General features: G+C 40.0%; 1 protein-coding gene across 10 annotated transcripts in view; it reads left to right on the top strand.

Moving 5' to 3' along the window:
* Nucleotides 1–1534: 1534 nt before the first annotated feature.
* The window catches only part of GRAMD1B (GRAM domain containing 1B), a 103731-nt gene continuing 90610 nt past the window's right edge, over nt 1535–14655 (top strand). For 4 of the 10 annotated variants that reach the window (XR_012651468.1, XR_012651469.1, XM_075034826.1 and 1 more), the window contains exon 1: nt 1600–2466. Coding sequence is in view for 7 of the 10 variants with exons in the window: in XM_075034826.1 (XP_074890927.1) it covers nt 2105–2466 (362 nt within the window). In the remaining 3 variants the exon portion in view is untranslated. Of the gene's footprint in view, nt 2467–6042; nt 6495–14655 lie in introns of those variants that run through there. The other 6 variants (XM_075034832.1, XM_075034835.1, XR_012651470.1 and 3 more) reach the window with 4 other exon arrangements.

Genomic DNA, 14655 nt, shown 5'->3' on the forward strand with positions numbered 1-14655 from the left:
GGCTTCGGAATGTGTGGTGATGTGATAGAAATCATGGCAACAGGTGGCTGAAGTACTCAGGTTCAGGTTTCTCCATATTCTGGAGGAGGAGGAGGAAGAAAAGGTATCAGACCTTGAGAGGCAGAGAGGATGCACAGCTATCTGTCCAAGTCTTCAAATATGGAATATTGGTGTTTTGGCTAATGTGTAGATTTTTGTTTCTTGGACTTGAAAAAAAACTTTTATTTGACTTTTTCATTTAATTGGCTGTTTGTAGAAGGCATTCTGATTATGCACACCTGATGCATAGATACCAAGGTGAACAGGAGCTCCAGAAATTGATTTGAAGAGTTGCTCAAGCTATTAACTTACAGGATGACCAGAGCAAAAAGGACAGTACAACAAAGTAGAATATAGCAACTGAGGATTTAAAACCAAACCAAAACATAACATATGAAAATGTTTCCTTCCCCTTTGCTCTTGCTGTTATAAATCTTCCTTTTCTGACATGTTTAGTTATCTATGTCCTAGATGACAGTTTTTTGATGTTCAAAGTTCTTGTGAAGTTTATTTTAAAACAAAACAGAGGCAGTCCATGCAAGAAACTATTTTGATTTGGGTTGACAAATATTTTCTAACTTGAAACAAATATTTTTAAAGGTTCAGGCTGTTGAACAATGAAAACTAAAGCTGTGTAAGGTTGGTTTAGAGGGTTTTTTTTACAGCACACTTGAAATTTGCACAGCTGAATTGTAGTTACTCCCTTAAATTCTTTAAGTTTTCTGTCATTTTTCCACCTGAAAATACAGCTTCATTCAGGAGCATTCAGTGAAATTCAGGGGATCTTGATAGAGAATGTCACACTGTTTTTCCTCGTTTGGTTTCTTTGCCAGAATTTTGCAACGCTTGTCCCGAGGCTGCTGTTCTCCCAGTGCTTGACCATTGGTAGAGCTTTCTTAGTGTGTTAAATGCCTGGGAATCTTCCATGTAGCATGTGTCTTTCCTGGTCTAAAATCTGTTCTGCATGTCTAATTGTCTTTATGTGGTGTGTTTGTTGGTTCCTGGACCTGAGACCATCCATCATCCACTGTCATTTTGGAAGCAGTGCTGCCCTCTAAGAACTTTTATCAGCTTTCACTCATGTGAACCTGAGCTAAAAAAACAACCAGCCTCCCAGTTCTGATGCCACCTGCTGCTACTGCCTTTTTGCCTATTCCTCAGTCCCTCTCCTTCTTTGCCTTCTCTGTGAGCACTCAGTCAATGGGGACAAAAAAAAAAAAATCTATTTGTGAAAGAAGGCTGTAAGTCCAAGTTTGCGCTCTCCCTCCTTCCGTGGGGTGGGCTGGCTGACCAGGAAGGTGGGACAACGGGAAAGCCTGTCCAATTGGCTTCTACAGAAGGCTATTACCCCTTCTTACCTTTTTTCATTCGGTTGATTTGTAGCGGCAGCATATTTGGTAATATAAACCCTGTCTCTTGGGATTAAGAGTGCAGTTACACTTGCAACAGCTGCCTGCGTATGTCTTACCCGCTACAGAAAAAGAACATGCTGCTCCTCCTACTCTTTCTCCTGATTTTTATCTAGTATTGTTGCTTCCCTCCCTCTCTTTGTTTCTCTCTCTGACCTCCTCACAGCTCCACGCCGCTCCACTCCATACTTGCTTCGTCTCTTGAGAAGACCACGGCTGAGTTTCCTAGCACAGCCCCAGGAGATTTTTCTTTCCTGAGCCAACATTAGGCAAAAAGGACAGAAGGCAAAGGGGAGGTGGGGAGGAAGCTGAAAGTGAGCCAAGCTGTTGCTGGCAACCCTTGTCTCGGTGCTAAACCTACTGCTTTGAGAGAGACCAGGCAGGGGAGGGACTTTGTTTTGTTGAGAGGAGAAGGAGAAAAGAAACTTGAAACTGGCTTCCCTTGTGGCTTGTCTGTGTCCTGAACATCCTCTCCCCACCCTGCTGTTTGTTAAATGAAAGCACGTGAAGAACATGAGGTTGCCTGCTTGAGAGGGAGGGCAGTACTGGACTGGGTGAGGAAGGAGGAAGGCAAGTTGTGGTTTTGTGGTGTGGTTTACACCGAGATCAGAGCCTAGTGTGCCTGGGGGTGGGAGCAGAAAGAGAAAGGGCATCTGATGCCAGCTGCCAATATGACAGAAACCCTGCAGCTCCCAGCACTGCAAGTCCCAGAGCAGCAGGTGGTGGAAGGTGGCCGTGCCTGGTCCAGTTCGTCCACCCCAACCCTGCGCAGGAAGCGCTTCAAGATGAGGCGGATGAAGAAAGTGCAGGAGCAGAGCCTGGAGGCCAGCAGGTATCAGGATTCTCCTTCCTCCAGCAAGGAATACCTGCAGCTCCCATCCATTGAAATCACCCCTTCCAGTGATGAGGACACTCCCTGGTCCAACTGCTCCACACCCAGTGCCTCCCCGCGGCGCAAGCGCTTCCTCCTTCGGAAGTGGCTGCGTGTGAGAGAGAAGAAGGAATACAGTGAGAGCAGGTATGTTTTTTGGCCGCTCACCCTCCCCTGCTTCCAAGAAGAGCCTGTTCACAATAGGTAGGTAGGGTCTGTTGTTCCCCTAGTAATCTTGGCGTGCTTTTCCCTGGGACTTTGTCCTCGCCTATTGGCTGGAAGGGGTAATGTAAGTTGATTGGACTTGCTGATGCCAGACCAGATGGCCTAATCCTTATGTGCAAACAGTAGGCACGTTAGTAAACGGCAGCGCTAGGATCTGTCCTTGCTCATGGTTCTCTGCGTACCTCCTACAGGTAATACAGAGCCAGTGAAAAGAACTTGCTTCTGAGTGAGGGAGGCTGTCCTGAAAGAGTGCGTGATCAGACTTAACTTCATTAAGATGTCCTGCAGAGACCCTTGAGAGAGAGGAGGTGACTTCTCTGCTGGGATTACCAGGACAGGGAGTGATGATGCCAAATCTTTGTCAGTGGTTTTTTTTGTGATGTTCATTCCTACCACTGAGATGTTCTCTGAAATCCTCTCCTGATATTAGGAGAATGTGAGGACAATAGAGAAACAAGTTAGCCTTGTGGCTAGTACGTGGGTCTGCATGTCAAGATGTCTGGGTTCAGCTCTTAGCTGCTTTACAGACTTGGGAGTCATTCAGTCCTTTGGCTCAAAAGGGGGCAAATAATTCATAAAGACCCCCGAGAGCTTGTCAACACAGGAAAATTAATGCCCAGGGAGTTATTGTGTGGCCACATGAAGAAAAAGCTATACCTTAGGTAATCAGGGTCTACAACAGGCAGTGTAGTTTACCTTTAATGGGAGAGTGGAATAATCTATCTTTCCTGAAGGCCCAAAATATACAAGACACTTCAGAGGTTTCTCTGAGAAATTAGCACATTATAAATCCTTATACTAACTTAGTGTGGGCCAATTTTTCTTTTGTTGCTTTGCGACTCCCATGCAGCCTTCTGTGTGGGTTTATGCCCGAAAGTATGTACTGTACTTCCATATGTTTCTGCACCCAACATACTGGATTGACTCACTGACTGCTGTGTTGCTTGAGTGTTTATAGGACAGAGCTTTTTTTTCTACTAATATTCACTCTGATTATGTGGTAACTTCTCACATGAGGTCCCTTTAGCAAGGTCAGTCTTTGATTTTAAGTTTTGAGGAAGTTTCATCAATAAATGCATGCCATCAAGGATTTGATAATCCCTCTCTTAAAAAGTTACCATTGAACAACATCTCTGGTTCAGAAATGTTACTGATTTTCACTTAACTGTGGTGATACAAGTAGTGATTCAGTTATAGAAAACAGGAGAAAGATAATGCACAGGGCATATGCTGAAGTGTCAGAATCACAATGTTAGTGTATGAAGTTCAACAGAGGATGGCTTTTCAGCTGAAAATGTGTAGAGAACTTGGTTCATTCTTGTACACGTGATATCTCCATGGCTATGCTGATAGCTTTCTGCTTATTCATCACTAAGACATTTCTGCCTTAACCCTGGTTATGTTTTTGAAGCAGTGAGTGGAAAAAAGTTCATGTGGTTGATGGATTAAGTGGCATTAGCATACCAAAGCCAGCATGGCACCTCCTTTCTTCATATGTAGCAGGCTCCAAATCTTATCCATTTTGCAATGGGAAACATGATGTTTTCCAATGGAATTTTTCCTTTCTAGTCCAGAGGGGGTGGGGGGACACAAAATACAGTTTGCCAGTCACTTTGTGCTGAGCCTCTGGGCTTGCAGAATGCAAAGATCATCACTGGGCTTTCAAAACTCAGCAGGCATGGAAACAACACGGAGAAAGTAGAATCTGTGGGAGTTAGTCATAGAAAGAGTGATGAACCCTAAAGGATTTTGTGGCGTTAATTTGCAAGAGACTAGCAGCTAGTGCTGTGGGGTAAACATTCCTGTGCCCCAAAGATATTGTATGTGAAACCCTGTTCTAAAATAGCAGGGCAGGAAGCTGGCTTTCTGAAAGCAGGTAGATACTGCCTGTTTACCTTTCTCTACTTTAGGCTGGGTCACCTAGAGCACTGGCTCTTTCTTGCTGCTGCTTTATTATGTTGTTGCTGTTTGTAACAGATGCTAGTAATGTCATTTACTGTACTAGTCACTTGTTTAAATGCAACAGGGACTACCATGCTGGAGTAAAGGCTGAAATATTTTGTCCAGCGGTTTCTCCACCAAGCCTTGTCTTGGGGTTTGAGCTACAGTGATGATGCTTGAACCATCCAGCTGGTTAATTGTAACAGGGATTCCCGATGTGGTCAGTGTGCCATACCTCTGCTAGGAGTGCAGGTGCCTATCAAGTATGCAGGTTCCCAAATTTCACCTGGTAAAGGAGGCAGCCATCAGCATGAGGTTCCCACCAGAGACATGAATGCAGTTTGCTTCCAGTCACTCCCTCTTTCTAGTTAAATTGTTATCAAGCAGTTAGAACTTTTTTAGAGTCCGGTAACCATTACTCCCTTCATGTGGCTTGATATCTGCCTGTTTGTATGGCAGGGTTTTCCCAGGAAAGCTGGTAGTTGAGAGCAAACTGTGCACCATCTGACTTATTCCAATGATGCATGTGTTTTCCACATGCCCCTGAGCAAGAGCAAGAGCTCTGTGACCATTAGCATACAGTAAGCATCCAAGTGAATAAACAAATGCTTTTAGGACTTGAAATGCTGTCTGTAATGCTCCAGGTCTGGTGAAGGCTGGCTGCTTTTTTCATCTGGAAACTCCAGCCTACAAAGTGTTTTATCTATATCACTGCTTAGTTTTTAACAGCCTGGATAATTGTAAGGTTTGTTTACCTGCTGGTGCTCTAAAAGCTGTTAGATGGCTGTAGTGAGAGCAGAAGAGACTATTTCTTCTCATTAAACAGCAGAGATGGCATGTAAGAGCTTTGCTTGCCGATGACACAGTTTTGTTCAAGGTTGAAAAAGCGGGAAAAAGCCGTTTTTTGGGGGTAGGAGTTTACCTGTAACTTGTACAAAATCATGGTGACCCAAACTACAAGTTTGGTGCTCTGAGGGCCTATACAGATGATAAATAGGATGATTTTTATAAGGGATGCAGGTAGCTTCTTACCTATACTCCTCATCCATCATTTGCTACTCAGGTAATGATAGACGTTATATACCTGCATACAGCTTTATAAGTATGAACCCTGCACACAAGTGCACAGATTTTTTATTAAGGCACGATGATGTTTCTTTCCTCACAGGCTAGTCAATGCAATCTGTTGGCATTTTGCTATGCACGTAATGAACATGCATTATTCATGTGGGGATGTGAGAGTGTATCTGCTTTAATTTATTATTTATTTCTTAAAGCCACCCTTGCTAGTAATCTCTAGAACTGCATGTGATTCTTGATGTGTAAGGTGAGAACTGCTGAGAGGGTAGATCACTTGGGCTTACAGTACTGCTCTCCTTTTGGCCTAAGATCAGTATTGGACTGAGGTCCTGTGCTTCCACCTTGCTACCGGCAGAAGCTGAGAGTAAATAGGTGGGTCCTGCACTATTGTTGCCTGACATAGGCTCCTCTGTGAATGCTCAACAACATTACATTAGGCAATAGTTGAAGTATGGTAACTCTTTTGTTCTTGAACAGTTTCCTGCGAGACATTCACGCTGGGCAAATATCATACTAGTGGTAGTCTGAATGTGCTCCCCTGCTGTGAGAAGAAATAAGCCAGAATGCCAAGGATGGTAAAAGGTTTGAATCATCCTTTACTCGTCATTATTCCTTGCTGAATTTGCTTTTGCAGGAGGTTCTGGAAGCTGTGGTGTCCTGACACCTGCAGTCCCTTCCCAGAGCTCCCTTTCCCTTGAGCTCTCCAAGATCACCCGGTTTGTCTTGTGTTAATGTTTGTCCTAAAGATAAATTTGGTCAGTCACAGTATCCAGACTAGTTAACAATGAAGTACAAAATGTTGGTGCTCCTAAGAATGTAAAACTTGCTGTGGATTTTGTTGGGTCAGTGGGGAAAAGATTGTGCTGTAGCTCTTGACATTTCAAAAGACAAATGTACTCAGTTTGGTCTTGTGCTGGAAACTGACACTTACTCAAGTCCTAAATCATAGGTTCAGCTAAAGGGAAAGACTCGCCTATGTCCTAAAATGCCTCTAACATAAGATGTTAAAAATGAAGTATATTATTGGAAGCATTCCATCTCATCTCATCTTAGAAAAGGGTATGTGCTCAGGAGACAGAGATTTCTTGAGCTGCTGGACACACAACCATAGAGGTTTTACAGACAATCTTCATACCTTATCTGATAGTATGAAACAAATGATATTAGGAAAATCTTTAGTACTGTTCAACTATGTGCTCTGTGGCTGCTACTCTTCACATTCTGTGGCAGAAAGAGGTAAAACATCAATTTTTTTTTCTTAAGAAAAAAAGTTCATTTCTGAAGTCTCTTGGTCACCCTTGTGAGATATATCAGTTAACAGTGAACTGCTGATTTGTTGGAACATATGTGTAAATATTTTTAGCACAAGTGTCTTGTTTTGAATTTTCTTATAAAAATAAATGAACCTTTGATTTCAAGTAGTTCATAATGCTTTTGCTTCCTTTAATAAAATAGAAATTAATTCTGAATGTTTCTGGGAATACATTAATGCTTCATTCACCTTTTTCTTCCTTCCACACCTAGGAAAAATATTGTGGTGTGTTCTAGAGGAAAAAGCTCTCATGAAAACCTGAGACAGTGATGTGATTTTTCTCCCTTAAGTAACTGCTAAATGTGAAAAATAAAAAAAAAACAAAACAAAAAGCTGCAAGAGTCAAGGCTATAGACCCTCTCACATTACGGAAATGCAATCCAAGAAGACTACTGTCTTTAGATAATATTAGTGGCAGTATTTACTAACCTTGGAAAAAGTACTGGATGAAGAGAAAACTGTTAAAGTCCTGTGTGGCTGATGATTAGAGAAGACTAGGAAGGCTTGGTGGACTAAGGTTTTGTTCACTTCATGCCACGCAATTCAAAGAAGATCCAAAATGAGTAACTGTAAATTCTGTAGTTCTCCGTTTCTCTGGCTTTCATGAATTTCCATGTTTCAGGTTTAAGTCAGAGGAGAAGTGGGGCTTCTCCTTTGGTAGAAATACAGCAAGCTGCTGCAGGAAGTGGTAGATGTGTGTGTACTGGGGTTATGAGCGCACTTTTGCTTTTTCAAGTTTTGACAAAATTCTTGTCGAAATCTGATTTGTGTGAGGAACTGATAGCTCTGTAGGGATTTCCTAACGGAACAGGCAAATGAGTTTCCTTTTTTCATGTTCTGCTTGTAGCTGGAGTTCGTTAATTGAGGTTTTCGGGACGACAAATGTCAGACATGGTGTGTTTTGACGTGTAGAGAGGTGTTGACAAATTATTTTTTAACATGTTTTAATATTGTCCCAAGTTTTTGGAATACATCTCTCCTTGTTAATCCTTTAAACTGTATGTAAAACTTTGCTTCTGTTTTCTCCAGAAAACAATGTGAGTGACGTGTGAATATCCTATGGATTGAATTTGGGACTTGAATACATAGTTTAGTATTTAGCTAGTATTGTTACTCTTGCGTCTTCAAAGCAAAAATGGCACAAGCTGTGGGGTTTTTTGGACTTTAGATCTCTGTAGTAAACGGCCCATCTTCTCTGCCTTTGGTAGCTTTGGAAAGTCCGTAAGCACAAACTTCCATTTATGTGGTATCTCTTCTAATCTGAAATGTGAGAGTGCACGAATGATGGCTATTAATGTAATGTGCAACTCGGCTGTTAATGTAGTCTCTTTCCTTTATGACCCTGCAAGTTCAACTGAGACCTAATTTATGCTTCCAGTGAACTGAATTTTTTTTTAAACTGATGCATGCTTATTTCTTATCAAGAGTACTGATGTACTGTTTGCTGTGACTGCAGGTTTTTGTCATTTGTTTATCATAATGTGTGCTAAGTGGCTGTGAATCTCACCAGCTTATTATTTTTTTTTTTTTTTTGGCTGAATCTTACTGCCTTTGTGGTTTTCTTTTTAAATATTTGCTTTTCAGTGTTTGTGTGGTTTAGGATGACCAGTCACACAAGAGTGTCAAAATTAACTGGTTTACAAACAGCCTGGAACTTAAATGCTGTTGATCTTATCTAGTCAGCAAATATTTACCATTGTACTGACTGAATTTCATGTCTTACACAGCACTGTGCCTGTTGATGGTATTAAACAATTAATCATCGTGTTCATTAACACAGTTGTTTTCCACTGGATTCTATTTTGAAATTCAAGATGTCTGTTGTTCGTGTTGAACATGATGTTGATGAAATGAATGCCGTGAGAAGAAGAAACTTGCCCATCCTGCCCCTTGTAACCCTTTCCAGCAAGGAGGGAAGATGATTCTGCTACGGATTCACACTCTGTCTCTCCAACTCTGAATGTGACTGAAAAGGACACAATTATTACTAATTTGATGATGGTCTATATGATATATGCAACTGTCCCTTACTTTTTTTGATGATTAATTATGGGTTTAGACTGTAAACATTGTTTTACATCCCTCCCATCAATGAAACTGAGTTATTAAAAATATATGAATGTCTGGAGTAGTAAGTGCCCCTTTGGTTCTTGGGAATGCTGGCAATATGTTAGGCTCCAGGTAGTGCATACTCTAAGTTTAGATTAAAAAAGGCACTTGAAACTTCATCTTCCAGCTCTGCCTTCCATTTGTTGCACTGATTTGCTGCTTGAGCTTGGGTACTAATTTTCCTCTTGCCTCTGCATATCCATGTTTCAGCTTCAGTGAAATGTGCACAGAAATAGGGTGCTTGCCTCCTATTTCTTTGAAGAAACTCCTTCAGAGTCGGTCCTTAGATGGAGCAGGGCTGTGTAAACAGAAAGGGTGCTGTGATTTAGAAATGTTGTGGTACCTGCCTCCCAGAGGGCTTGGTATCAGTTCAGCAGTTAGTTTGCTGAGCATGGATCTTCCTTACTTTATTAAAAAAGCCTGATGTTGGTTTGCTGCCTTCAGTGTTAAGGAAATGTTTCCCCTGAAAACTTTACAGTTGTTTACAGCTGTATGCTGAGAGTGGGAATTTGGAGCACCTGTGGGAAAGCTGTATCACTGAGGGTGCTTTGGCTCTTAATTCACAGACTGTAAGTTTTAGAACTATCAAAGGACAGCCCTTCTTGATGAGGGAAACTACTATCCCTTGGAACTTAGGTCAGTGATTTCCGATGTATGTCCCTTATGCTGCTTTCTCCTTCCCCTCCACCTGGCAGTTCCTTGACATTTGTAATGGCACAGTCATTTACGTATCCATGCAACCATAGTAACACAGTGCTTTTGATGACAGGAATTTAATTTGCCAAGGACAATGAGGTGTTGTTAGGCAACTGGGACGTCTATTTCTGCTGTTTCTTGAGAAGCGTGAGGGGGGCTACATTCTGGGAAGGATGGACAGAGCAGGAAGGTGAAATTGAAAGATAAAATTGTTGTTTTGTCTTTGATGGGTTGCTAATGCCCCCTGTGGGAAAACACTCAAAGGGACCTCTTCTTCTGACACTTGAGGCTTGAAGTTCAATCTAGTTTTATTATCCTGTGTTTACGTTGCCAAGGAAGGATGGGCAAGCACATATATCAGAAGAGTTTTCAGTTCAAGACTGCATATCATGGAATTCACTGTTTAAATACTCCATTTTCATCACGAATCTTTTAGACTTAATTAAAAAAGTTTGGGCTTAAAATAATATGGATTTTGACAATATAAAAATACCTTAAAAGGTATGATGTATTTAATTTCTTTGCCAGCTTGGAAGTAACCATAACCCACACCAGATATTGGTACTGCTATACTCTTTCTGGTGGCAGTTCTTCAGACATCCTAATTATTTTGTGATATATTTTAACACAGGTAGATTCAAGTCTTTATGTTTGTAGCTGTGAGAATGGAAAGAACCCTTTAGTTCAAATAGTTGAAAAGCTTTGTAAATTTGAACAGAAACCTTGATGCAAGTCCACTGTTCTATTGATTATCTGCATATCTTTTAGTTCCCAAATCTATGTTGATGACAACATTCATGTATTGTGAGATTTCGTAAGTAGTAGCTTTTAGTTCCGAAAACTGTTGCCACAGTTGCTGAAAGCAATTGAAGAATATAAGTATACCTGATTGTCAATGTCTATTATTTTCCTTTTTGAAATGGTTAATACTTGAACCCAAAGCCTTATGAATACAGTGATTAATTAAGCAAAATGAATACAAAATATTCATCTGTATTCAGACCTGAAAGTTTTGCTAATAGCTGTGGATAACAATAGTCTTCTGAAGGCCACAGAGTTTTATGAATAATTCTCCAAACTCATTAACTGATTCTATCTTCGAGGATACAGCCATTTCTTTCCTATTTCTTTGCTTGCCCCATTGTTGAAAAAATTTTCTCTGAATAAAGAACTGCCAAGCACACCCGCAGAAAGAAAAGTATGGTGGACTTATCACCCACATCTGGAGGGTATAGAAGTCCCAGAAAGCTCCTAGTGTGCAAACATTGGCCCAAGTGTCTGAACTTTGTGAAATCTGGACAAATATCTTCTAGTAGAAGGCCTGCTTAGCTTGAAAAGCCTGTTCATGCATAAAATAAGAGATCTTGGCTCAGTCTTACCATTCAGAGTCTGTGAAATCTCAGAATAAAATGAGACTTATTAAAAAAAAAAAGGCAGGAGGTTAAGAATAGTATAAAATATAGTTTATAGCTCATAACTTCTCAAGAACAAGTGCGAGAGAAATCTTTAAATATTTAAGACACAAAAGCATGTTTTGAACTTTTTTTTTTTAGTGCCAGCAGTCTGTTCACATTCACTTCTGGCAAGATTTGGAAAAGATGATTCTTTTGTGTAACTGTTTTGTGACTGTTCATCTAAGTATGCGTGTGTGTGTGGGTCATGAAGTCAATAAAAACTGTTTAAGACTTGTAACAAATTACAGATGGTGGAAAAGAAAGGTAACAGAACAAGCATTCTTAGGAATGTGTTTTTTCTGTAGAAGAGTGGTGGTTGGGTCTTCTGATGTGGTGGAAAGATGAACTGGCAACTGAGCTGATACGATTAAAAAAATAAGAAATAGAACACAACACAAATTTGATTTTGAAGATGTTTGAGGATCTGTTTTCCTTTATACACCTATCAAGATACACTGCTGCTGTTCAAACTGTATAGAGCTTCTTTCACTGCAAAATTGACTCTTATTTTTCTTCATTATACAGAAGTCTTGCAAATAGTGCAAAATTGATTTTTGTTTTTTTCATCTCCAGATTCGAACAAAGTGGCGTGTGATCAGAACACCTGTTTTTCAGTCAGTAGAAAAATGTTTCTTTTGTATTTGGGAGCAGTGAGATGGAGGAGCGGTGGAAGTAAAACTCTTCAAAGATGTAATTGTTAAAAGGCATGGTTAATCTGTATTTGAAACTCTTCATTAGTTTCTGAAGTAGTAAGTAATGTTATGAGTCTGAGTGTTTGCATGAGAATTGAGGGAAAACTACAGGGTATAAGCCTCAAAGTTATGTTTAGTGTCTTTGAAATTATAAGTGAGAAAGGGACACACTGGGCCTCTGTACCCTAAAATTTAAGCCTTGTCCAAAATCAAGTTTATTATTGGTGAGATTTGAAATGAGATAAGCTTGTTTTGCTGATTTCCTGAGATTTTTTTTTTTAACCAGCTTTTGGCCTTCTCTGTAGATACAAAACTGACATGACTATCTAAAATCTTCCCCCATTACTCTTCAGTACAAATCATACCTTTCTTACCTCCTTATGTTATCTCCAGTATAACAACAGTAACTTCTTGTTACGCCATCTCAAAGGAACACTGTCATCTTAAAAGCAGGTGAACTTAAAATGGACTGAAAAGTGTAATAAAACAATAGGTTTTGCATTCAACTGCTCTGTACATTTTAGGGAATTGAACAGCTGCACTCTCTAATATTCAGAATGTTGCAATGATTTTCTTTGTGTGAAAAGCTCACAAACTTTTGCAAAGCTTCCATGCAAAACACTGTTGTAGTGAAACATAGCTCATGTTGAATACCATCAAATAGGCAAGTGGGTTAAAACTAATTTCTCTCTCCTGGTCTGAGTTTGTTTTCATTGCTTGTAATCTGGTGTTCATATGTGACAAGGGGCTAAGGTGTTGTATTGCAATGTGTTGCAATATCTGGATTCCTTTAAACTTTAAACCTTGATTTGGAGGGCTTCCTGAACGAGAGTTTTAATGATGGGTGGGTGAGCGTGAAAAGGTATAAGGTTCGTCTTGTATAGCTGTCCAAAAGTAAACTTTTGCATGGGGTTACCAGCATTGCAGATGCTATTATTAGGTTGTGATATACTGGGATTTCTCCTTTGGTAAGTTTTGATATATCTGCTTGATCTGAATTGATATGGCAAAGTTTTGTGGGAGGGTTTTTTATGAAGAAACAAGTAGTTATAGAAATAGTTCCTGCCATGCTTTCTCCTATCAGAAGAGTGATATAATTGCTTTGAATTAGGAGGGAAAATGTGGTTCCTCTTGAGCTCTTTCCAAACCAGTTCACTGGGCCTTAATTAAGCTCAGCAGTACAGGAAAGATGTTTATTTGCTTTTTGAGTTATATTGCTCTTACCCAGCTGTTGATTTATAGCTTGAAGCCAATATAGAATTCTTGTTCTCTAATCGTCCTTTCTACAATGAGACACTTAAGAATGACTAAGTATGTGGGTGTGGGAGCAGAAAATTGAATCTGTCCCTTTGCTGAGAGGCTTTTGCAAAAATACTTACCTGTCTTGGCTCTGATGGTAAAACTCTATACTGTGCAATGGGGAAAACAAGCGAAGTATGCTCTATGAGATTGCGTGTATGTGCCTGCACAAGATGCATGCCTATGACTTCTGTGCAACGCATGTACTTTAAATGTGTAGCTGAAAGTCATAAATATTATGTGATTCTTGCAGTTTTGTATGCTAACCTCAAAGGCTAGTTTCTATATTATTTGAGGATTTTGTAAATATCAATCACTAATTAGTTTCTTCTGAAAGCTTCAGGCTGCTCCCCTTTTTATCTTAACAGCAAGATTTCTGCCTCATGTTCTGAACAGGCAGCAAAAATAGTGGACAGTGCCAGGTGTGCGTGGTGTCTCAAATGCTAAGTGGGTCCCCAAGACAGCTATTGTGTTTTTCAGAAAGGATATGTTCAGTAAGATGGAGTTCTTGAAGATCTCGGAGAAGCAGCTGGTTAAAATCAAGGTGGTTGATGAAAATAATAAATAAATGTAAATGACTGGCTGGCTTTTTTCTTTTCAGATGAAACTGCAAACCTCTTTGGCAAAAACTCTAATCTCAAGGGGGAAGAGAAAGTCCCTCCCCTTATCTCTCACTTATTTTTTTAAGAGTAATAAAGAAAAATGGTCATGTTAAAGGACTGTGATATGCTCACCTTAAAACTTGTGAACAGTCGTCCAGGAAAAACTAAATTAGAAGAATACTTTGTGGGAAGAACAGGCATCTTCGGAGTTTGGATCCCTAAAAAGTGAACATGGAGGCTTGTTAGAGCCATTTATTTATACAGATTTGCTGAAGAAATGCTGTTTAGTACCAGAGTGTGTAGTTCTCATCATGTCACTGAGGAACTTGATGGTTCTAGTTCCTCCCCTGCCTGCTTGGCTGTATTTTGTCATTCCTTGGAAGTATGAAGGCAAGATTATAGATAAACTCCTAACCTTTTCAAGTATTTTCTCTGTTAATATTCTGCAATGGTAAAAGTAATCCTTTTTTTGCATGGGACTTAATTTACTCAAGTCAATATACTTGCTACCTTTTGAAGTATCCTTTCTGTAGTTGAGTTGTAAAGCGTAAGTAGGTGTCAGTAAGAATAGCCATAATTTCTTTATGTAAGCATAGAGTACATCTAGAGAAGAAAAAAAATTTCTGTTGATTTTTTTGAGAAATGGGTTTAAAGAGGGACAGGGAGTATTGCTGAAATGGAAGGAGAAGTTACGGAATGGTTTTATTGCACAGCAGAAGCAAGTGTTTTCTTCCAAGAGATAGGATCCTCCTTATAGTGGTTAAGAAGGTCAAGGCCAGGTGAAAAAAAAAAACCCCAATGGACAAGTAGACTTCATGGAAAAATCCTATCGCAGTGTTTTGGGTACTATGTTTTCCCCCCAAAATAGATATAACTAGCTGAGAATTATTGCTCTTAAGAATGAAAAGGTACAATTTAGTCCATTT

This window comes from Buteo buteo, chromosome 9 (genome assembly GCF_964188355.1).
Source record: "Buteo buteo chromosome 9, bButBut1.hap1.1, whole genome shotgun sequence".
Taxonomy (NCBI): domain Eukaryota; kingdom Metazoa; phylum Chordata; class Aves; order Accipitriformes; family Accipitridae; genus Buteo; species Buteo buteo.